Source organism: Mauremys reevesii, linkage group 14 (assembly GCF_016161935.1).
Source record: "Mauremys reevesii isolate NIE-2019 linkage group 14, ASM1616193v1, whole genome shotgun sequence".
Classification (NCBI taxonomy): Eukaryota; Metazoa; Chordata; order Testudines; family Geoemydidae; genus Mauremys; species Mauremys reevesii.
Window position 1 is genome coordinate 16,531,043 of NC_052636.1, and position 24,464 is coordinate 16,555,506.

General features: G+C 48.7%; 1 protein-coding gene and 1 non-coding gene across 2 annotated transcripts in view; both read left to right on the forward strand.

Moving 5' to 3' along the window:
• The window catches only part of LOC120381973 (zinc finger protein 850-like), a 754,134-nt gene that overhangs the window by 375,194 nt on the left and 354,476 nt on the right, over window positions 1-24,464 (forward strand). The window contains exon 6 of the mRNA XM_039500144.1: window positions 3,584-4,066. Coding sequence (XP_039356078.1) covers window positions 3,584-4,066 — 483 coding nt within the window. The remainder of the gene's footprint in view (window positions 1-3,583; window positions 4,067-24,464) is intronic.
• Window positions 9,358-9,429, forward strand: TRNAG-UCC. Its single transcript has one exon. It is a non-coding gene; the product is annotated as a tRNA-Gly (tRNA).

The window sequence follows — 24,464 nt, forward strand, 5'->3', positions numbered from 1 at the left end:
TCTGAAACGCCCACAACTGCCCTTCTCCCCCAGACAGGGGAGAGTGGGCTCTGCTGGGATGTCATGCAGGAGAACTATGAGACTGTGACCTCGCTGGGTAAGGGTTCCTGTCCCCTCGGTTCTTGGAAGGGGAAATGAAGAGTTAAGGTTCACGCCAGCCCCACAATGCCACCTCTACTCTGTCCTGTTTCAGCATCACCCCAATATGCCAGTGACACACACACTACCAGAGACCCTCCCATGCTGCAGAACACTTCGGGAATACAGCAGAGGAGCAATATCACACAGTGTCAAATAGCTCCTCTTTACTCAAGTAAAACTGGGGGTTAGGTCCAGCATAACGAACAGAAGCTTCCTACCCCCGGCCTTCTCTCAAACCCTGAGCCTTCTCTACCCAAACCAGAATGTGCTTGGAGTGTAACAAGCAGGCAGCTGGAGTCAGAGCTGCTGGTCCAGGGTTACTTATCACACAAACACTCTGTGCGTCCTTGAATGCTGGCTGAGGGTATCCAGACAGGGGATCTCCAGCAGCAGAACACTGAATCTCACCCAGGATTACAGATGACACAACTCCTCACTGCTCTGGATTGCACCCCAGCATGTGAAAATGGCCTAGGTTGGTAGTGACATTTCTTGAGACATGCAGAGTCTTGCTCCCATATCACCAGGTGTAATAACAATAACAGGAAAGGCCGAATATGGAAAACTGATTGTTCAGCTTGCTTTTGACCTGCATCATATTTTGCAATATATTCCAAATAAGGAAATTAACGCGCAACGTATGTGTCATTGTTTGGGGTTTTAAGCTTTAAAAGGCTTGTGTGATTTTTAGCTCGGGGACAGTATTCCAATAGCTGTTGCCCCCTGCACACTTTTAACCAAGAAAAGAGCCTCAGGCTGAGCTGATTCAAAATCAATCGTGTGGTCGTTTTCCACAACACCTTCAAGAGGTCCCTGTGATGGAATATAAATGTCTTCTTCACACCTTCCCCTTGCAGGAGAATGGCTGTTTGACCAGCTGTTTGCCTTGCTGTCTCTGAGGAACTGCTCTGTGGGTGTTCCCCAGAATTGTAACTTTTTCAGTAATATCATACTCTAAAATCTCATAAATTTACATACAGTGTTACTACACGTTTTAACAGGAGGGTAATATTCAGTAGGTTATGCATTTTCAAATGATACCTCACAAGCCATACTGCGTACAAAATTGATCATAATTTTCTAGAAGAGTGAACACGGGTATAGACTGACACTGTCTGTGTGTGTGTTCCCAGCAGATATGTGGGTATTTCAATCCCTCATAAGCACAGTGTTTGGCATCTTCAAGGACCTGGGGAACTGGTCCTGGGAATTCACTGGTTTACCAAGTGTGACTGTATGGAATTGTGAGACACTTTGGTATTAATAATAAAAATAATAATATAATCTGATAAATTTGCAATGAATTGTGCTAGATATGCCATGCCAAGTTTCAGTGAAAATGTTATGATTTGCCAAGTATGATAATTTTGTTTCTACGTTTGTATCACCTTTGTATTGTGAGTTATAGATATGTAGGGTATATCTGTATTTCCAGACTTGTGCAGTATTTCTGGGTGACACCCCCAGACATATTGGCATCAACACTGCTTAGCCTGTTTGATGGCCCATTGAGGGTCATCAGCTGTACAATGAGCCCATGGAAAGGACCAAGGGGATACACCTATTGAGTCAGCAAGACATGCCGGGGTATGCCTGTCTACTGAGAACTTCAAGGCTTTTCCATGCCACGTGCTGTGAAGCTTGTGTTTGGGACACAGGAAGTACAGGCCACATGGCAAAAGGAATGTAAAGGGCAGCTGCATCATCTCCATTTTGTCTTCAATCCCCCTTCCTACCTCTGGAGCAACTTCTCTACAAACTGAACCCTGGAACAAAGGACTGAATGACCCATCCAAGCTATGGATGTGTTCCAGATGGACTTTCAAGCCAGCAACTCACCAACACTGCTAAGAACCTGATATATCCATTTTGGAATGTATCTGACTGCTTTCCCATTTAACTTCTTTCTGTCTTTCTTTCCTTTAAACCTTTAGTTTAGATGCTAAAGGATTGTCTGGAAGGATGGAATTTTGGGTAATGTCCAAACCTATACTGACCTGGTGATGTGGCTGACCCTTTGGGGTCAGAGGAACACTTTGTTTATGTGAGCAGAGTTTTTAAATAACCTCTCACTGTACTGGACCTAGCTGCTGATTAGTAGTCAGAGAACTGGGATGCAATAAAGGGGGCCGTGTGATTTCTTTTTTCAGCTTCTCGATAACCCGTGTGGGGATCAGAAGCACAGTTGGTGACTGGTCGGTGAGTTTAACTTCAGTGTTAACCAGCAGTTTTGGGAGCATCTGCTCTCCCTTTTTCAGCCTTTCCTAACTTTGGCATTTTCAGTGAGAACTGCCCCTGCCGCACCAGGTCACACTAAGCACTGAAGTTAAATTAATAGAATGTTTTTTTAGACCAAGTCTTATGAAATCAACTGAACTCCTTTGTTTTCTTTCATCTGAGCAGGGTTTCTAGTTTTCCAACTTGATGTGATCTCCCAGCTGGAACAAGGGGAAGAGCCATGGGTCCCACACCTCCAGCGGTCAGAGGAAAGAGAGATCCTGAGATCTTCCTGCACAGGTGAGGAAACATTAAACCACCTCAGAATCTGTAAGTGCCTGAAGGAAACATCTGGAATACCCAACAAAGCCCTTGGGGAGGTCTCTCAGTTCATTATTATCCCTAGCAGGGGTCGTATCCTCAGGGTAAATATAGTTCATGGATTCCTATAGATCCTAGCAGACACCAGGCAGTGGCTTCCTCCCTTCCCCCTGCGTATTTGGATGGGATGTGAAGGCTGAATTCATCCCCCTCCTCTCTCCTACTTGGGGGAAGAGTTTGGGGGAGTTCAGCTCCTGATTTTTATTTGACCTGTCCTCAGCACTTGTTTTGGTTTGGTCTTCCCCTTTCCATCCCTGTTTGAGGTTTCTGTCTCTATCACAGCAGGTGATGCAATGGCATGTGAGAAAGAGGAGCAGAATTCTCAGCCTGGAAATGTTGAGCCAGTGGGTAAAAACAGAGCATTATCTCAAAGATCAAAAAGGAATGTGTCCAGGAGTCATAAGCAGGAAAAACCCTGGGAGATTCAGCACAGACCAAAAACAGAGCAAGGAAACCAGCCAGGGAAGAAAGTGGATAAATTTATTTCTTGTTGGGGAACTCAGAAGGTCCTCATGGAAACCACAACACAGCAGGATATCCTCAGGTGAAAGAGAAAAAATACATGCAGTGAGTGTGGAAAAACCTTCTCTCACAGCTCAGCCCTTTCTGTACATCAGAGAATCCACACAGGGGACAGGCCCTATGAATGCACTGAGTGTGGGAAAACCTTCAATCGCAGTTTGCACCTTATTAGTGATCAAACAATCCACAGAGGAGAGAGGTCCTATGAATGCCGTGAGTGTGGGAAATGCTTCACTAGCAGCTCAAACCTTTCTCAACATCAGAGAATTCACACAGGGGAGAGGCCCTTTGAATGCTGTTAATGTGGGAAATGCTTCACTAGCAGCTCAAACCTTTCTCAACATCAGAGAATCCACACAGGGGAGAGGCCCTTTGAATGCAGTGAGTGTGGGAAAAGCTTCACTAGCAGCTCAGACCTTTCTAAACATCAGAGAATCCACACAGGGGAAAGGCCCTATGCATGCCGTGAGTGTAGGAAAACCTTCAGTCGCATTTCACACCTTATTAGGCATCAAACAATCCACAGAGGAGAGAGGCCCTATGAATGCCGTGAGTGTCGGAAATGCTTCACTAGCAGCTCGGCCCTTTCTGTTCATCAGAGAATCCACACAGGGGAGAGGCCCTTTGAATGCCCTGAGTGTGGGAAACGCTTCACTAGCAGCTCAGACCTTTCTCAACATCAGAGAATCCACACGGGGGAGAGGCCCTTTGAATGCCGTGAGTGTGGGAGAAGCTTCACTCAAAGATCAGTCCTTTCTAGACATCAGAGAATCCACACAGGGGACAGGCCCTATGAATGCACTGAGTGCAGGAAAACCTTCAATCGCAGTTCACACCTTATTAGGCATCAAACAATCCACGAGGAGAGAGGCCCTATGAATGCAGTGAGTGTGGGAAATGCTTCACTAGCAGCTCAAACCTTAGATTTAATTTACCCTGGTTCCTCAACTGTTGTTACAGCTCTAGTACCCATCAATCCAAAGACTGAGAGAAATGGAGAGTTCCAACCATTGTCCTTTTAGTATCTTATTGTTCCTCTCTCTGTTTTTTGTGCTGGCCTTTCTATTCTATCATTTTCTGCCTTTGTTTAGTTGGTAACAGTTGGTTTCCATCACTCACGTTTGTTTGTTTAAATCTCTATCCGTTGTTAAATAAATTTTTTGCTTGTTCGATAACTGTACTCAGGTGCTGTGTGAAATACAGTAGCAATGGTCCACAGTAAAACTAGTAACCTGGGGTACTTGGGGAAGAGAGGTTCTGGGATTTCACCGAGTAGTTGGTGATCCGGGCTGGACCCCAGAGGGGGACACATTGAAGGAACTAAAGGGTTAAGGTGGCTGCTGTAGCTCAGAGGAGGGTCCTTGAGTTCCAGCAGGCTGGTGAGTTTGGTCACTAACATCCAGCTTCCAAATGCAAAAGTCCCTCTTCCTTGTGGCAGGTGGCAACAAGGAGACTTAGAGCCCTCAGCACCCTGAGAAGGGTCACAATGTGTCTCTGTGTTGATCCACCTGTCAAATCCACACAGGGAAAGCTCCCGATAGCACAAAACTCTGCCCTATGAAATCATGGAACATGTGCTCTGTGCTCTGTGAAAGCATGTAAAGAATCCAAGCGCTGGAGGACAGGGTTTGGGTCCAGAGTGACCTAGACAAATTGGAGGATTGGGCCAAAAGAAATCTGAGGAGGTTCAACAAGGAGAAGTGCAGAGTCCTGCACTTAGGATGGAAGAATCCTATGCACTGCCACAGACTGGGGACTGAGTGAGTGAGGGGGGTTTGATAGCAGCCTTTAACTACCTGAAAGAGCAGCAGTGTGGGCTTTCTCCTGGCCACTTTTGCTGGGCTCGGCAGGCGTCCTGGAGGCCTTTCTAGAAGAGAATTGGGAACGGAGATAGAAAAACCAATGTGAAAACCAGAACCTCAGGTTTAGACTCATTTATTTATAATATTAAATCTTCAATTCTAGTGTCACAGTCAATACAATTGCTTCAGCCTGATAGTTGCCCAAAGGGAAACTTAACGTCTCTCCAAGGGGAGTGGAGAGAAAGCACTTTTCAGAGTCCAAGAGAGACAAGGTGGTGAGGGTAAGAGGACCAACCTCTGTTGGTGAAAGAGACAAGCTGTGGAGCTAACCCAGCACCCTTCTTCAGTTCTGTGTAGCCTGGAAGGGCGTCTCTTCCATAACCAGCAGTTAGAACATAAGAACAGCCACACTGAGTCAGACCTGTTCATCTAACCCACTCTCCCGAACGTGGCCAATGCCCGGCGCCCCAGAGGACCCCTGGGACCAGCATGGATACACCACCACCACAAACAAGGTTAAAAGTCAATGCACATGGAGAAGGATCTTGTGTTTCATTCTTTATGTCCTAGTCCCATCATGTGGCCATTTCCTTTTCTTCCTTTCTGTTAAAAGCTTTGGTGTTTTGCACAGAAACATTATTTCCCCAGGAGAGACCCAGGAGTGGGGGCTGCATTCCTGTACCAAACAGTCACTGGAAGGGGGCAGACAAAGGCCTTTAGGAGGAGGCGTCCGTCACTGTCAAAAGATCATCTCCCTCCTGCAGGTCACTGGCAGCCTGAATTTGTTCCTTATCCTCCCAGAGTCTGGGGGCTGGAATCAGCACTGCCCAGCCCCTCCGTATGTAGCAGGAACAAACACAAACCTGGACTTTAAAACAAGCTGTCCCCTTCCTCCTCAGGGAAGATTTTTCTGTGATTGAAGTTGAGCTTCAGTTCCCCTCTCCTGGGGGTGGGGCGGGTGTGGGGCCAGCTCCCAGTGAGATCTGTTTTCACCTTTGCCCCCTTTCAGTCACTCTGGGATGGTAACTCTGCTCCCAGCTGTCAGGCAGCTTCCAGCCCATCCACCCTGCTCACTAACTCTGTGGTCATGTGTCACTCCCTCTGCCAGCACTCACAGTCTGCAGGAAAGCTACTCCTGCCAGATGCATTGGTGATCTAGTGGTGTGCGTAGGTGCTTTGCAAGCAGTTGATCTGGGTTTGATTCACAGCCACTGCAATAATGGCTTTTCTCTTCTGTTGTTTCCTCATCTGGAAGTGGTTTAATTTCACTCACATTATGTTACAATCACATTATCTATAGAATGAGACAATAAATGTGTCAAAGTCCAGCAGGTCATACAGGATGGAGGCACACAAGGGGCTGGAATGTGTCATCTGAGAAAGACAGAACCCTTGGAAACCTGCATCTCCCATCCCCTGGCCTTGTGTGTTATGATTCCAGCTGCGTGAGCTGTTTGTAGGATGTTCCGGCACGATGGGGAAATGAAGTTTTGAGTCAGTTTTTGCTCCTGCAGATTCCTTTGCTGTTATAATTATAATGACATGAACAACAGGGAGGCAAAATAAACATAAACCCCAAATTGCAATACAGGTGGGGAAAGAGACGATCACGGTTAAGCCAAACATGTCAAAATAAAAATTAATACTAAAAAAGGGGAGAGGGAAGAGATCAGGTATGTGGAGATCCCCTTGATATTTCAATGCACATTGTTAGAATCAAAGTTCATACTTGACACTGGAAAACCCGCAACTACCTGTCTCTCTGAACACCTATGATGAGCAAGATGGAGTTGGGACACCTGTTCTGCTTCAATCATTTACTGTCTCTCTGTTCTCTCCTTCTTCTCCCCCCAATTCCTCGTCTCCAATGTCTCTGCCTTTCTCCTCTTGCTCCCTCTCCCCTGCCCTTTCCCAGGAACTCACACTCTACAGCATTTAGGACAAGCCAGAGCTCCCATGTTCTGCACATGAGCCTGTGTCAGAGGACATGTGACCCCGGTCAGAACCAGTCACCAGATCAATATGACCCTTTATGGGCGACTTCTCTGCCTGCTCTGCAATTTACATCTCCCCTCTCCCCCTGCCCGCAAACAGGGTGGGGTACAGCTCTGACAGAGGCCTAACAGGAGAAATTTCAGCCCAAAGACAAATTTGTGTGAAATGTTGAGAAATGAAGAGCCCCCCAAATCCCCAGAACTCTAGTGTCACCCCCATGGCACCAGCACAGGGAACCCAGTGAGATGGGGTTACAGAATACAAGGGGGGAGGCAGCAGGGAGAGAGGTGACAGGGAATCTCTCTTTTTTTCTTTCTCTCGTCACTTTCTGTTCTTCTCTTTCCTTCCAGGATCTGCAGTCACAGCAGGGAAGGGTTTGTCTCCGTGTCTGTCACGGAGGTGGTGGAAGTGATGGATTCTGTGACTTCCTGCAACCTCCGTGACTTCTGCAGTGGGCACAGTGGCTGACTCCAGGGCCACTCAATCAAGTGGCTCCAGGGACCGCCCAAGCAGCGGCCAATGCAGCTGGCCCGGGGACCACTTGACCAGTGGTCCTGAGGGCAGCAGGAGCAGCCACAGCTTGGTGGCCTCTGGCAGCACTTTTGGGGTGGCCAGAGCAGCAGCTGGCCCCCTGGGGCTCCCCCCTGCCCTAGCAGCAGCTGGAGTGGCAGCAACTCTCAGGGCTTCTCCCCTGGTAGCTGGTGCTCATTATCCATCAAATAAATCAAAACACTTCCCCCTGCAAATGGATTTAGCCCGGGACCCTCAGAGTCAGCAGCTGTTACGCCCCCACTGAGCTCTCTGGTCAGGTGTCCTAGTGCCGGGAGCCTCCAATGTAGATCCTAAAATAGCGTTTTTGCACCAGGGGGGCTGACATTTTGGACCAGACATTGTAGCTCCACTGTTATTTTACTGAATTGCTTCAAAACAGCAGATGTAGAAAGTCTCCTAAGTGCCAGGCTCTCTGCCATGGAAACAGCTGCCCCTGCTCTCCAGGAGTCTGTGCGTTCCACCCAGCAACGTACACACCTGCTCCACACTGAAGGGGGGTCAGACAGTGACGGTAACGCAAATCTTCAGACTATTAACCCAGGTCCCTTTCTTTAACCCAGGACATGCCAGTCACCTGTTAGCCATGGCGTTATCTTCATCTTCAAATACCTCTCAGGACATTGAACAGAGGGAGTGAACCCCCCCAAATGGCTCCCTGTTGAGGCGTTGTACCGAACCTGCCCCTGGAGACTGTCTGGTTTTATACTCTTAGAGCTTTTTCTCTTCAAACCCCTTATCCCAATCTCTGGGCCAACCTCCGCATTTCAGAGTTTAGAATTTACTCTCATCACCCTCCTATGGCACTTTCCATGTGACTGAGACAAAGCAAGTGGGGGAAGCTCCGTGGCTAATGAAAACCAACGCTCTGGGTGAGGCCTGAACTCACACCCACAGCTGTATTTCCCCCTGCATGAGCCACTATAGGTGCTTCTTAGACACACTTGGGCTGTCGGAGGTTATGTGTGTCTATGCTTCACCACTTTGGCTGCTCTGTGAAAAGCTGATGGTTCAAACAGAAGCTGGTGGGGTTTTGTTTTGTTTTAAGCAATTAGAGTCTAGTACATTTTAACAGGCAGAAAATGTCCTATTCTGGTCTAGCCCCATTTGACTCCTTCTGTCCATCTTCTTCCTTCCCCCTCAGTGTCTTTCCTTCCCCATTGGGGACATGCAGAGATGAACCCCAGTCAGTCTGTGTCACAGAGAGTCTGTATCTCCTAAGGAATGTGGGTGAAGGATTCCAGCTGAATTAACGCCGCTCACCTGGGTTAGAAACATGTGTTTCTTTCGAGCACATAGTGGGAAATGGGACATTAATTCAGACCCAGGAGGCAAGGCAGAGGCTTCATGCTCTTGATCTCCATGAAGGGAGAGAGGATCCCCAGGAAGGAACAGAGCTTCCTTTAGACTCAAGCTGGGTCTCCTGGAAGTTGGAAAAGACCCTTGGTCACTGAGGATCTCATGGGATCGTGCTGCTCCAGAGGCTCGAGAGTCCTGGGTGCAGGGAGGGTGTCACTGCACAGTCTGAAATGGAAGGGAGGACCTTGGAAGGGACGGGGAGGAAAAGAAAATGGAGAGGAATGAAACAGAATAAACGCCTCTTCTCTCTCCCCTCCCCAACCCAGCAAGAACTGTTATCAGTGGGGAAACTCCCCACGATGAATGGCAGAGACCACAGAGACATTTGCCTCATGCTGAGAAGTAAGCTGACCAATCACCAAGTGTGAAAAATCAAAGACTTTCACCAGATGCATTGGTGGTATAGTGGTGAGCATAGCTGCCTTCCAAGCAGTTGACCTGGGTTCAATTCCTAGCCAATGCGAAGATGTGATGATTCCTCCACTGGGAATTGGTTTAGTTTCAGTCACATTGTTTTAGTTTATCAATGGAATGAGAGAATCAGTGTCCCAAATCCCAACAGGTCATTAAACACCCAGTGGAGGAAGAAAGGGGTGGGACTATATAATGAGCAGTTGGAGTCATCCTGGTATTACAATGGTTGGTTTATTTTATTTTTTTTAAATTCCTTTACTTCCCTCTCCCTTTTAGACTCAGAGCCTTTAAGGTCAGAAGGGACCCGTGTGATCATCTAGTCCGACCTGCTGCACCTTGCAGGCCAAAAGACCCCACCCACCCTCTCCTGTAATAGACCCGGGAGGGGAGGCAGCTCCGTGCTCTGCCCCTACCCCAGGCAGCACATGGAGGCCCTCTGCTCCCCTCCCCCCACAAGGGGTGTGCAGAGATGTGCCAGCAGCACTAAGGTGGCTCCCTGCCCACTCTACATCCGTCCCTCCGTGCCGCTCCCAGAAGTGGCTGGCATGTCCCAGCATCCCCTGGGGTGGGGGGAGTGTCTCCACGTGCTGCCCCTGCCCCGAGCACCAACTCTGCAGCTCCCATTGGCCAGGAACTGTAGCCAATGGGAGCTCTGGGGGCAGCGCCTGCAGACAGCAACACATGGAGATCCCCTGGCCCCACTCATCTAGGAGCTGCTGCCAGAGGGTTGTGTGTACCGGTCACTTTGGGAGCTGCAGCACCCCTCCTGCACCCCACCCTGACCCCCAGCGCAGAGCCCAAACCCAAATTTCCTCCCAGAGCTTTGCTTGTCATCCTTTCACCAGAACCATCCTTCTTCTCCTGGGCTGCAAGTAGCCATCCCTGGGAAGCCAAGAGGCAGGCACAGGATTCTGCCAGGTAAGTGTCCCACAGCGCCGTGATGGATGGTGCGATGAAGGTAAGTCTTCCTGAGGCACAATGAACTGCAATGCAGCGAACCACTGGCCAGGCGGTCGGGGCGAAGGGCATTCACTGGAGGTACAAGCTTGTGAGTGACTCCTGAGCACAGGGCCCCTTCCCCTTTTAAGGACCTGCTCCTCATGGCCTGCGACTGGAGATGACTTGGCTGCATCTGGTGGGTCACACACCACCTTGGGCAATGTCCATGCTCTGGGTGTGTGATCGCTGCCTAATTAGAGTCCCAGACACCTTGTCTATCTAGGAGCTCTTCTGATCTTCCAGCTGTTCAACCAGCCCCTTCATCCCACAAGCATTGCAGGAGGGAGCGGGAGGGGGAGGGGGAAAGCCACTTCACAGGCATTCAGAGAGGGAGAGGAGACAAAAATGGGAATGGGGGAAGTATAACAGACCTATTGAGCATAGAAATCACTGCTGCTCCTACAACAGCAGGGACAGGCCACTAGGAGTTGGGGAAAAATAAGCCATCATGTTTCTGCCTGATTTTGACCCAGGGACTTTTTGTGTGTTAGGGAAATGCGATAACCCCTACACTACAGAAACTCTGTTGCAGGGCTCTGCCCTTCCCTTCATAAGAACAGAAGAATGGCCAGACTGGGCCAGACCAAAGGTCCATCCAACCCCATATCCTATCTGCCAACAGTGGCCAATGCCAGGTGCCCCAGAGGGACTGAACCTAACAGGTAATGATCAAGTGATCTCTCTCCTGCCATCCATCTCCACCCTCTGACAAACAGAGGCTAGGGATACCATTCCTTACCCATCCTGGCTAATAGCCATTAATGGACTTCACCTCCATGAATTTATCTGCAAAAATAATGAGGAGTACTTGTGGCACCTTAGAGACTAACAAACTTATTTGAGCATAAGCTTTTGTGGGCTAAAATCCACTTAATCAGATGCATAAAGTGGAAAATACAGCAGGAAGATATATATATATACAGAGAACATGAAAAAATGGGTGTTGCCATCCACACTATAATGAGAGTGAGCAGTTAAGGTGAGCTATTATCAGCAGGAGAAAAAAACCTGTAGTGACAATCAGGATGGCCCATTTCCCACAGTTGACAAGAAGGTGTGAGTAACAGTAGGGGGACAAATAAACATGGGGAAATAGTTTTACTTTGTGTAACGACCCACCCACTCCCAGTCTTTATTCAAGCCTAATTTAATGGTGTCCAGTTTGCAAATTAATTCCAATTCAGCATCTCTCGTGGGAGTCTGTTGTTGAAGGTTTTTTGTTGTAATATTGCGACTTATAGGTCTGTAATCGAGTGACCAGGGAGATTGAAGTGTTCTCTGGCTGTGTTTGAATGTTATAATTCTTGATGTCTGATTTGTGTCCATTTATTCTTTTATGTAGAGACTCTCTGGTTTGGCCAATGTACATGGCAGAGAGGCATTGCTGGCACATGATGGCACATATCACATTGGTAGATGTGCAGGTGAATGAGCCCCTGATGGCATGGCTGATGTGATTAGGTCCTATGATGGTGTCCCCTGAACAGATATGGGGAGAGAGTTGGCAATGGGCTTTGTTGCAAGGATAGGTTCCTGGGTTAGTGTTTTTGTTGTGTGGTTGCTGGTAAGTATTTGCTTCAGGTTGGGGGGCTGTCAGTAAGCAAGGACTGACCTGTCTCCCAAGATCTGTGAGAGTGAGGGATTGTCCTTCAGGATAGGTTGTAGACCCTTGATGATGCACTGGAGAGGTTTTAGTTGGGGGCTGAAGGTGATGGCTAGTGGGGTTCTGTTACTTTCTTTGTTGGGCCTGTCCTATAGTAGGTGACTTCTGGGTACTCTTCTGGTTCTGTCAATCTGCTTCTTCACTTCAGCAGGTGGGTATTGTAGTTGTAAGAACGCTTGATAGAGATCTTGTAGGTGTTTGTCTCTGTCTGAGGGGTTGGAGCAAATGCGGTTGTATCTTAGAGCTTGGCTGTAGACAATGGATTGTGTGATGTGGTCTGGGTGAAAGCTGGAGACATGTAGGTAAGTACAGCGTTCAGTATGTTTCCGGTATAGGGTGGTGTTTATGTGACCATCACTTATTAGCACAGTAGTGTCCAGGAAGTGGATCCCTTGTGTGGACTGATCCAGGCAGAGGTTGTAGGTGGGATGGAAATTGTTGAAATCATGGTGGAATTCCTCAAGGGTTTTCTTTTCCATGGGACCAGATGATGAAGATGTCATCAGTGTAGCACAAGTAGAGTAGGGGCATTAGGGGACGAGAGCTGAGGAAGCGTTGTTCTAAGTCAGCCATAAAAACGTTGGCATACTGTGGGGCCATGTGAGTACCCATAGCAGTGCTGCTGACTTGAAGGTACACATTGTCCCCAAATGTGAAATAGTTATGGGTGAGGACAAAGTCACAAAGTTCAGCCTCCAGGTTTGCTGTGACATTATCGGGGATACTGTTCCTGACGGCTTGTAGTCCATCTTTGTGTGGAATGATGATGGAGCGTCTACATAGCCAGACAATCCTGCTGTCAGGGTGCCAATGCCTGAGATGATGGGGCATCCAGGATTTCCAGGTTTATGGATCTTGGGTAGCAGATACAATAACCCTGGTTGGGGTTCTAGACTGTCTTATTGCCAAGGGACGGAGAAACTCGGCCAGCCGCAGGGGGTGCATAACACCGCCCTAGTGTGGGGGTGACAGCGCCTCCAAGATCCTGACACCCCTATTGGTTCCACTGCTGGTTGTTTTCCTTTTCCGGTGGGACTTTGGGCAAGTTGCTCCCCCCTCTAGGGCTCCGTCCCCAGCAGGCAAATGGGGATTTCGTACCTTCCCGCTATTGGAAAGTGCTGGGAGAATCCCCCAGCCAAAGCTGCTCTGACAGCGCTAAGCAGCATCTGACCATTCAAGGTCGGAGCGCACTGCCCAGGAGGAGGAGTGTTTGGCTCTGGGGTTTCACTTCAGCCCAGTCTAGAGAGAGGGGCCCAGCCATGGGGTTTGGCTCAAGAAGACCAAGTCTCCAATTCGTTAAGGGCGTTTTGAATTCCAATCCTGAGCTCCAAAGTGCTTGGTGTCGTTTGCACATTTTAGAAGCAGGCTCTCCACTCCATTTTCCAAATCATTCATGAAACTATTGAATAGCACCGGACCCCGGACTGATCCCTGCTGGACCCACGAGGTGCCCCCTCTCTGTTGGGCAGCCAAACCTGGAGATGGGCCCTTGGAGTCTGGGCTTTCAACCAGCTCTGCACCCTCATGACAGTGATTGCATCTAGACCGCATTTCCCTGGTTTGCTTGTGAGAATGTCCTGCGGGACTGTGTCAAAAGTCTTAGTAACCCCGAGATAGATCCCATCTACTGTTTACCCACCTCCACTAGGCCCGGAACCCTGCCAAAGAAGGAAAGAGGCTGGGTTTGCGATGATTTGTTCTTGACAAATCCATGCTCACTCGTCCTAAGAATCAAATTATCCTGTAGGTGCTGCTGACAAACTGATTGTTTAAGAATATATTCCAGTATCTCTCCAGCTATGGAAGTGAGGCTAGCTAGTCTGCAAGTCCCAGGGGTCTCTTTGTTCCCCTTTGAAAGATAGGTCCTGTCTTGTTCATGGATGGGAAGGGATGTTCTTTTTCAGGGATCTCAGACGAGAACTGGGGCACAACACCTGGTTTGTTAAGGCCACAAAAATGGAGGCAGGAACCTCTTCTCTCCTGCTGGCAAAGAACCCCAGGTACCGAAAAGACAGAGACTCACATCCCTGAATGGGCTTTAAGAAAGGCAGTGGTTAAAAAGCTTGGCCCCGACCATTTCTTGTTTCCACAGACTAGACATTTTAGCAAACTTTAGAATTCCTTGGTGCTAAACACCGTGAAACTCCCCTTTCTCCTTCACAGAGGGCTTTAACGCCCCTTATCTCACTCAGGCTCATGACTGCCCAGAGCTCGAGAACTATCCCTGTTGCCATTGGACAGATGGGGAGGAGCCTGAGGTCCAGAGAAGGGAAATGACCTACCCAAGGGCCTACACAGCAAGGCAGTGGCAGAGGCAGAAAGAGAAGCCACCAGTTCCGACTCCTGTTCTAACAGACAAAAAAAACTCCAGAGGCAGGGATAGAGCCCAGGAATTGAAATGGTGGGGAAATTTCATCTAAACCATTTCTGTCAGAAAATCCCATTCAGACTAAACCAGTTTGTTTCTCAAAACCATAACAAGTGGGATGAAAGTTCTTTGCAAAAAGATTTTGTTCAAAACAAAAGCATCTCCTGTTTGTCACAGTGCGTTAAATTGTCTCGTCGCACACAAAGAGGAGACACTTCGATCTCAAACATTAGATAAGATGCTTCAATCTGAGCTAAGTCATTGCTGCTCTTAACAATTTAAAAATAAAAAATACAAATAAAATAGACTGTTTCAGCTATTCTATTATGTCATAATCTGCTCTGAGTAAACGTGATAGGACACCTCATATTATGCACTACTCCTAGTGACACTCTCCAATGGATCCCCACCTTCACCCACCATGAGGTAGGTAGGAGCGGATCATCATTATCCCTACTTGAAAGAGGGAGAAGCTAAGGCTGAGAAAGGAGAATTGACTTGTCTGAGGTCACACACCCAGTCAGTGGCAGAGTTGGGAATAGGACCCAGGAGCCCTGATTTTCAAACTAACCATCGGCTCTTGAATTTCAGACATTGAATGACCTGAATAAAATGCTCTCAGATGAGCTCCAGACCAACAACAGTGCACAGGAATTATTCAGCAAGTATTTGAGGAGAACTGCAAGGTTAGAGAGAATCGTGAACTGCTCAGAGACCATTAATGTAGAGAAGCAGCAAAATTCGTCAAACACAGAACTGGTTCTGACTTATTTCCTTGGTCTTAAAAGAGAACAACAAGGACCTGAGTCTCCTCCCTGTCAATTACCACCTGCTCAGCCAATCAGGGTAGAGACTGAGAACGGGAGGCTGAGGGTTCTCACCAGAGAGCCCAAAGGATGGCCCAGCTCACTGGTGGGGATCAAATAAAATTCAGAATAAAATTCGGCCTCCTTAAGCTTGTGTTTTCCATGCCTAGAATTCAACTCTCACCAGCTGGATCAGACTGAACAGGTTTCAAACCTCCAGGAGGCTCTTACCTTCTAAACAGGGACGGCTGTTTTCTAGTAAAATCCCTAAAAGGGAAGGAGAAAACTCAAAAGAGGTTCCTCCTAGCGCTCACATCCGTGAACCCGAGGGCGCACAGGAGGGGAAGGGAGGAGCCAGTGTCCCTATGGAGCCTGCCCAGCCCCTTTCGTTCTGCTCCTTTCCAGCATTTTGTTCAGAGACTTTATTACTGGGGAGGCTGAAAAATCTCCCTGTGGGCTTAGCCTGGCAGGAGGGACCAGGTCTCCCCTGCAATAAAGAGCTGGAGCATGTTCCCAGCATGGCAGAACCTAGGCTGTGTCTCTGCAGGGAAAGATCCTGGGGGAATTGTGATGTGACATGAACTAAAGCCTGTTCTGAAACCTCCACAACTGCCCTTCTCGCCCTGCCAGGCTGCAGGATGTTGTCCATGTTTCGCTCCAGCTCGTCCCATCCTCCCATGGGACAGGGAAGGGAAATGGCTGCAGAGGATCCCGTCCAGGTAGGGGTTATTGGGGGTTTGCTGGTGGGTTCCTGCTGGAGGGAGAGGGACACCAAATGCACCAGAGGAGGGAGGCTTGGGCAGTCTGGTTTGGGAGTTGGAGTTTGCCAAAAAATTCCCAGGGTGGAGAATGGGAGGAGGCCAGGGTGTAGCAAACCTGTTGGGACTTGTTCAATATGCGGCTTCCATTCTAGGAACAGACCCACGGGGTTAGAGGGTGGAAATGCTCTAATTTGTGGGACAGGAAACAACCCCCCTTGGTGGGGCTAGGAAAATGGGCCAGACTCCCAGGGCTGGAGCCCGACCTGATTAACCAGCGGCTGCTGTGAGGTGTGAGGGGGCACCCACCAGGGAGGCTTGGGGGGGGGGTTCTTAACCTTTTTCTTTCTAAGGCCCCCAACGTGCTATAAAAACTCCACTGCCCTGCATGTGCCTGGTTCTCTGCATATAAAAGCCAGGGCTGGCGTTAGGGGGAGGCAGCCAGGGCAGTTGCCTGGGGCCCCATGTGACAGGCCCCCCCGCAAAGCTAATTGCTCAAGCTTTGGCTTCAGCCCCTGGTGGCAGGGCTCATGGCCCCAGGCTTCAGCCCCAGGCCGGGAGGTTTGGGCTTTCTGCCCTGGGCCCAAGCGAGTCTGACACTGGCCCTGCTTGGAGGCCCCCCTGAAACCTGCTTGCAGCCCCCCAGAGGCCCAGGGACCCCTAGCTGAGAACCACGGCCTTAGGGGATGTGGCCCTCCCCCATACCCAGCTCCAGGGCTGGCCTTAGAGAAAATGGGGCCCTGGGTGAACTTGTATTTTGGTGCCCCCCATCCCCCCTGGCCCCCACGGGCTCCCCACCATCATGTCCAGACCCCGATGCCTCCCTCTAGGGCTTAGTTTGTATTGAAAGAGGCGCCAGAGCTCAGCCCTGGCACAAATTCAGCACTGGCAGGGCGGCCTCACAGCAGCGGCTGCTGGCCGAGCGCCCAGCTCTGAAGGCCATGCCACCGCCAGCAGCAGCGCAGAAGTGAGGGTGGCCTGGTGTGTGGTGTATTGTGCAGCCTTTGATTTTATGTAAAGTGCAGTTTGTAATGTGGCATTTCACCACCGCGGGGTCGGCTCTGGTGGCGACAGTTTCAAGCTTAACAGAGTGAAAGTCGCCTCTGCTACTTGCTTCAAACGTACAGTCTCTAGGAACACACGAAGACCAAGGGAAGTGACCACACAGACATTCATAAGCACAAGGTCTAGTCGGTTTTACAAGTTTTATTAAAGTTACAGTTAAGGTTATGACGCCCCAAGTGCACAGAAATTCTATAAAGACCTGTGCAAAAGTTACAACTCTAGTTCCACTCACATCCTGAACAATAGTATTAGGGGCTGATGTGTCTCTCATGGATTGATCATCAGTAGAGGGATGGTTCCTGCTGGAGTTTCCCACAGGGAGCTCAATTTTCCTGCTCTGGGCACCCCCTTTTTATAACATGATTCTGATTATACCTCATTAGCATTGAGGCACAATCTGTATCCTGTGGTTAAGGCACATTTGGAAACAGAGGTGCCTTTCCAGAATTTTTGTATTTAAAATTAATCTTCTGGCTTTTTGTTCACCCTGTTACCCCTTGGTACCTCTTTTCCCATAATCTTAGGGCATTGGGTTATTCCTTGGACATTTACGTCTGTCATCATTTCTTAGCTCCAAGGCCTAAAATAGCGAAGCTAAAATCTTGCAGGTCTCAGCCTACAGGCCTTGCGTTTCAACCCTATTTACGTAGATACCTAATACATGATTATTCTCGCTACAGACCGAACAATCGATTCTCTATTTAGCACACAGTGATTCCATGTGACATAACGTGTTAGTTATTTATAACACCACACAATAAATGAACAGTAAACTAAAATCACTGGCTGCCGTTCCCACCCTTACTCCTACACTGGTGCTGTGGCCTGTGGTGCCGGGCGCTCTGCCTGCAGCTCAAGATGAGCTTTGCGCTCTCACACGGGGGCTGCATCTTGCCGGAGCCCCAGATACCCGGCAGCCCTGTGGCTGCTCCTGGCTCACCAGGGGCCATTTCAGATTTTGGGGAGGGGGCAACTTTAACTGTGATTCCAGGGGCTACTGATGCCCTGAAAACTGTAGGATTTTTTGCAGAAAATAACTTAGAAATTCACTAACGAGCACTGTATCTAATTGTTATATAAAAAAAATAAATATTTACTGACTCCAATTATAGCCACATATTAAATGTAAAATTAAATTTAGAACAATCAGGAGATAATACAGCAAGATATTCCCTATCCCAAGTCTTGAGGTATCAGTTCTGGAGCTTTGATGCAGGTATCAGAAACACAAGTTTGATACTTTGCACCCTCCCTTTCGTAGAGATAAATAAATATAGAGAAAGGAAGCAGATTTTACTTAACAGACACACTCTGTGTTACTGCCATTATCTCCTCTATTTTAGTCAATTGTTTTTCACTCCACTGACAGCGTATTTACTTACTTTTATATACGTGATTAAGGGTTTTTTCTCCTAAGAACGGAAATTTATTTTTCTAGTTATTTTGGCATTTATGTTTACTGATCACAATCATGTATGTGGCTTACTAACATTTGACTCCATCATTGCTATTAGTATCATACTTGGAACTGCATTTATTTTCATAGAAATTTTAAGTTACTTTCCAGATATAACTGTACCATGAAGTTTGGGGGAGATGGGGCCTTGCACCTCCCCCACTTCCTGCCATTCACCGTGACTCTCAGCCAGCCAGTAAAACAGAAGGTTTCTTAGACGACAGGAACACAGTCCCAAACAGAGCTTGTAGGTACAGAGAACAGGACCCCTTGGTCAGGTCCATCTTGGGGGGTAGGGAGCCAGACCTGGTTCTGGCCTCCCTCCATTTCCCCAGCCAGCTCCACACTGAACCCCCCCCCCTCCAGCCGTCTCCTCCAGCCACCCCCCAGCTCCTCCTCCAGCCTTTGTCCAGTTTCCTCGGGCAGAAGGTGTCACCTGGCCCCATCCCCCTCCTGGGCTCAGGTCACATGCTCAGCTATCGCCCTTCAAGTGAAGTCACACCCTGATATCCCATCCCCAATGCAGACAGTCCCAGTAAAACTCCCCCGCAACATCCCCAGCTCAGTCCTCCCCACTCCCTGCTTCGTCACAGACTAAAAATACAATCTGAAGATAAGTGATCTTCATCTGCACAGTGTCTGAAGTTTTGAGTTTAGCTAATTTTTTCAAACGAGCTCTGCTCAGGTAAGTACATGCAAAATGTACAGTCAGTTATTTGCTAGTACTATTTAAATAATGAATGACAAAGCACAATATGGCAATAACAGTAATAATAATTACTCCAGCCATGCCAGGTGAGGCATTTTAGAACTCATTACTCAGAGAACTGACTTTAAGCATAAGACAGAAATAAAATGATGAAATGCACAGACCAGTTAAAGCTAAACTACCAGCACTGTCATCCTGACCGAATGTGAAAGAATAAAATTACAGAGACTACATGTACTTTGTGCATTTTGACAGGAGGTAAAAGGAAGTAACAACAGTAACTGAAGTGTCTGTGGTGGGGTGAGTGTGTGTGTGTGGGGCGGGGAGTGTGAGACACACCCGCTGTCACTTCCAACCCAGCGGCACTCACTAGTCCGAAGGCTCGTTCACATGGCAGCAGGAGCCAGCAGCCCCCACTCCTGACCCAGAGGCAGCAGCACAGACTCTTGTCCCCCCAGCTCAGCTCAGCAGAGACTGGGCCCAGAGGCAGGAGGGTGGGGCCACCCCCCCCGGCACAGCACAGGAGGCTCCTGGGGGCAGCTTGGCCAGGGGCAGCTCCAAGGGGGAGGGGGCAGGGCTGCAGGAACAGTTGCAGGGGAGGCAGCTGAAGAGAAGTGGGGGGAGGAGAGATAGGACACCCCTGCTGGAGGAACCCCCTCAGCAAGGCCCCCCGGGACCGTCATGTCATCTGCCCCCCACTGAGTCTGGCCCCGTCCAGCTCTTCACAATGAGAACAGCGCTGGGCTCCCTGCCAGCGAGCTCTCCCTGCACCCTGCCAGGGCCTCCATCTCCTGTGTCCGGCTGTGGCTAGTGGGGGGGGGGGTGGATCTGCTGGGAGAGACAAGGGGCTCTCGCTTCGTCCCTCCTCCTGGCGTTTCCTGGCTGCTCTGAGCGGGGTGGGCGTGGGACTCTGCCTGTGAGCCACCCAGAGCTCCCATTTGATCGGCTCCTCTGCCCCATGAGTGTGGGGCTGTGAGTGGGGCAGCAGGTACCGAGTGTTGGACTCTTGCTCTTTCAGGGGCCGGTGACCTTCGAGGAGGTGGCTGTGCATTTCACCAGGGAAGAGTGGGCTCTGCTGGACCCCGCTCAGAGAGCCCTCTACAGCAATGTCATGCAGGAGAACTATGAGACGGTGACCTCGCTGGGTAAGGAGTCCTATCCCCTCGGTTCTTAGAAGCTGTGGGGTCTCTAAAGAACCTGAGTAGTAATAACTTGTATGATGAATAAAGGTATAAAGTTTTGACAAGTTTCCTTGCCCCCTGTTTTTTGCCTCATCTCCCACCCACTAGAATAATTTTTAGACATTTGTCATTTTAAAATTACATTTAATGTATCCTTATTGGCTACATTAATAACTATAGGTTTCATGCCTTTTCCTCATTTTAAGAGGAAAATATGCCACCTGTAGAATTCTAAGTTGAGTAAATAGGTGTGTGACCGATGCAGGGCTTTTGTGACAGTCAGATGAGCTCCTCTTTTGATAGAAGAGAGTATAACATTGTCATTCAGGAGCCCAAAGGTGAAAGGAGAACAGAGCCATGTGAGAGGAGGAGAAGTGGGGGGAGTAGATAATTCTGGGGTGCCTGGACATGGGGAGGGTGTGTGCAGGATTAGAGCTAAGAATCAGCAGGGAGGGAGGAGGTTGTGGGAGATGAGGAGGGAACAGAAGATGCTCCCAAGGTGCCGGAAGGTGGTGACAGCTGAGAGTAATGGGAAGAAGGGGAGGGGAGTGTGGAGGAAGGGCACCCAGGAAGTGGTCTGGGTGGGTCAATGGGAGGGAGGAGAGGTTTGGGGATCTAGAACTGTGGGGGATCCCAGACCTTTAACCCTGAATCCCTACCCAAGCCTTGTTGTTCTAGAGCCTACACTCCAGTTTTCTTTCTGTTCGGTTTCACTTATATACATTTTTAACCCAAATATTATTATTTTAACTCTTGACCTCCCTCTCCCGCTCATTACCCCCCTCCCCATATAACCTTCCCATCTCTATGCACAGAGACCCCGGCCACCGATCCTGAGTCCTTGCTGCATCCTCCCTCCCAGAGCAGGGCCCCTACTCAGGCACAAATGGGCACTTTGTTGATGACGTCACAGGCTGGTAGTGTAGCCTGTACAATTTTTACACCTATAAGATTACGTATTGGGGTACAACTCGCCCTTGTACATGGCTACGCAAAGTTAATTGAGAAGATGAAATTTGGTGAAACACACAGAAACTTGATTGAATGGAGACAGTTATAATTGAAATCATAGGCAAGGATCAATCTACATAATGTACCCATTGCCAAATTGCCGCCGAATCCACGGGATCGGCGGACCTCCTGCAGGCAAGCCGCCGAAGGCTGCCTGACTGCCGCCCTCACAGGGACCTCCAGGGCGGCCCCCGCGGCTTGCCATCCCGGGCACGTGCTTGGGTAGGGACTCACATGCCTCTCCTTTTTCACCAGGGTTTGAGGATTGCAGCTTGTCCTCCACTGTGTTCACTGGACTAATGTCCAGTTCCTGTGCGTTGCTTTCTCTCCAGGGGCTGTGAGCAGTGTGTGTGAGAGAGAGGTGGGAATTTTGGTGATACTTGCATGATGCCAATACACACCTCAGTTTCCCTCTGTGGGTGGTATTGCTGTGATTAGAACGAGCAGGAGACATGAGGTGTTTTGTCACGTAGCTGTCATGGGGTGATACAAAGGGGTCATTAAGGACAGGCTGGGAGCAACCTACATCAATGGAATACCCGACAGAGACAAGGGAATGATTGTCACCTGTGTATCTCAGCTTGGCTGAGTGAAGCGTACATAGACTTATGTTTTTGGAAGCAGGAAGAACTGGGCTCGCAGATGCAGGGAGCTCTACCGGAGTGAAGGCAAATGAACAGGCACAGTGAAAGGAAAACAAACTGTTTTGTACAGCAGCCTGGCTCAAGGGCATTCGCCAGTATGGACTATATTGTCGTCTTCACTTCCCTGTGCTAATCCAAGGACTTTCCAATGCTGCGTTTCAGTTGACTAATAAACCCTGCTGTGTTTTAAAGTCTGCCCAGTGTCACAGCAAAAACTTGCTCTGTGCATTGACTGAGGAACAGTCTCTGAACAGGAGTGTCGTTCAGCTGGACCTGCTGGCAGAGCTCACAGGTTGAAGTAGGATTGTTGAAGCCAGAGGCTCAGTCTCAGGTGTTGAAGCTACATGGCCTGTCCTTGTGGAAGAGTGGGAGCCCTTGGGAGTCTAGTGCACGCAAGGGGCAGCTCCCAAGGACTGTTTAAAAGCCAGGGCATTGCAGAGATCCTGTGGATCCATGACAGTGCCAGAGGTTCAGCCTTATGGGGAAAAGATATAAAACAAGAAAAGAATCTAAATGCGTGTTTACCATCGCTCCCTCTCAGTCCTCAGGGGAATCCCTGATCAGTTCCAGTGTGTATTAAAACCGTCCTCTAAGGCTCACCTCTTGGGTATCAGGTCATGTCAGTTTTGTTAGAGGTTTTCCCTTCACCCTCCCACTTCCCTGGTTCTTGTCACGCAGACAGGAAGCAGCAACAGACCAGAAGTCCGAAGCGCAGACAATGCCATGTTTATTGGGGTTAGTTTCAAGCAACCATATTCAAGCCCTTCACACGGTCGGGCTTATCTCGATCTACTGATACAGTCTGTTCCCCAGTGTTCCCTTCCCAGCTCTGACGCCGTAGAGCGTTTATCCCATGTCCCCCTTCCCAGCTCTGATGCAGCTGAGCCTGGCCTGTGTTCCTGTTTTTCCCCCCCACACCTTAACAAACATGATTCCAATGTCCCTTCCTCCTGTTTGACCCTGTTTATATAGTAATATTCTCAGCTATACCTTAACCAGTCATTTTACTGAAATGTAACTAACCAATTCTAACATATTGTAACATACTTCTTTAACCAATTATATCCCACCACCCTAATTAACTTACATCTAGCAAAATTAATTATACAGCAGAGAGAAACAATTAGAGAACCAGACAGATTTACAATGGAAAAGTGTGGGACATAAATATAAAGCAATACAGAAATGAGAGTTTCACAACCATTGAGAAGTGATTTCTTGCCAAACAGGCTGCTAGAAAACTTAGTTTGACCTAACCATCTTAAGATCTGTTTCTTTATCTGGTGGTGATGGGCGCTATCAGGACAGGATTTACTTCCTAACAGCCCAGCAGCACCTTATTTCAGTATGACTGGTTTGGGATGTGAGGATGTGACCCTTCGCTTCCCAGCTTATGGCTGCCCCTGCTGCTTAGGCAAAGGCCTTAGCCTAAGAACAAGGCCTCAGACTATCCTAGTGAGAGAAGGCCCAGACACAGGCAGACTGAGATTTTGATTCTTTGTTTTATGCCCCTGTAAATAGCTAAGTGATAAAAAATACCCCTAAGTTCTTAAACTATAGGCTTTACAGGCAGGCCTGGATATCTCTATTCTAACAGTGGGGTCTACCCCTTCCCCCATTCTGTGTCTGGCTTGTCTATTTAGATTGTAAATTCTTCAGGGCATGGCCCAGCTACTATTCTGGGTTTGTACTGTGCCTAGCACAATGGAGACCCACTGTTAGTTGGTCCTTAGGGACTAATGTAATGAATATGATTTATAATAATAACTCTCCTGCCACTTGGAGCCAAGGAAGCTGGTCTTGGGATGTTACTGCTTAAAAATGAGCTGGGGAGTAAAATCATACAATATACCTTGTGACAAGTATCCTACAAATTCCACTGACCTCCCTTGTTTTCTTTGCCTTGAGTAGGGTTTCCAGTTTCCAAACCTGATGTGATCTCGCAGCTGGAACAAGGGGAAGAGCCGTGGGTCCCAGACCCCCAGGGCTCTGAGAAAGAAGTGCTCCCAAGAGCTGCCTTCACTGGTGAGGAATTGGTTAAACCAACTCAAAAACTGTGTGGGAATGCAGGAAACATTTGGGATGCCCTACAAAGACCCTGTGAGCTCTCCAAGCTCAGGATTGTTCTCTGCAGATGTGGAATCATTATGGCAGATGTCACTCATGGCTTCCCTCCTATTCTGACTGACAACTGGCACCAGGTCCCTCCCCGATCTCGCTTTCCCCTGAGTGTTCTGGTGAGATGCAGACCAAAACTGATCCCTTCCTCTCTTCTCTGGGGAAGGGTTTGGGGAAAATCAGCTCCTGATAGGTTTGATCTCTCCCACATATATTTTGGATTGTTCATCCCTTTTTCCATTCCTCTCTCTGAGATTTCCTTTCTTTCTGGCACAGGGAGTGACCTATGTCTGGATTCTCTCTGTC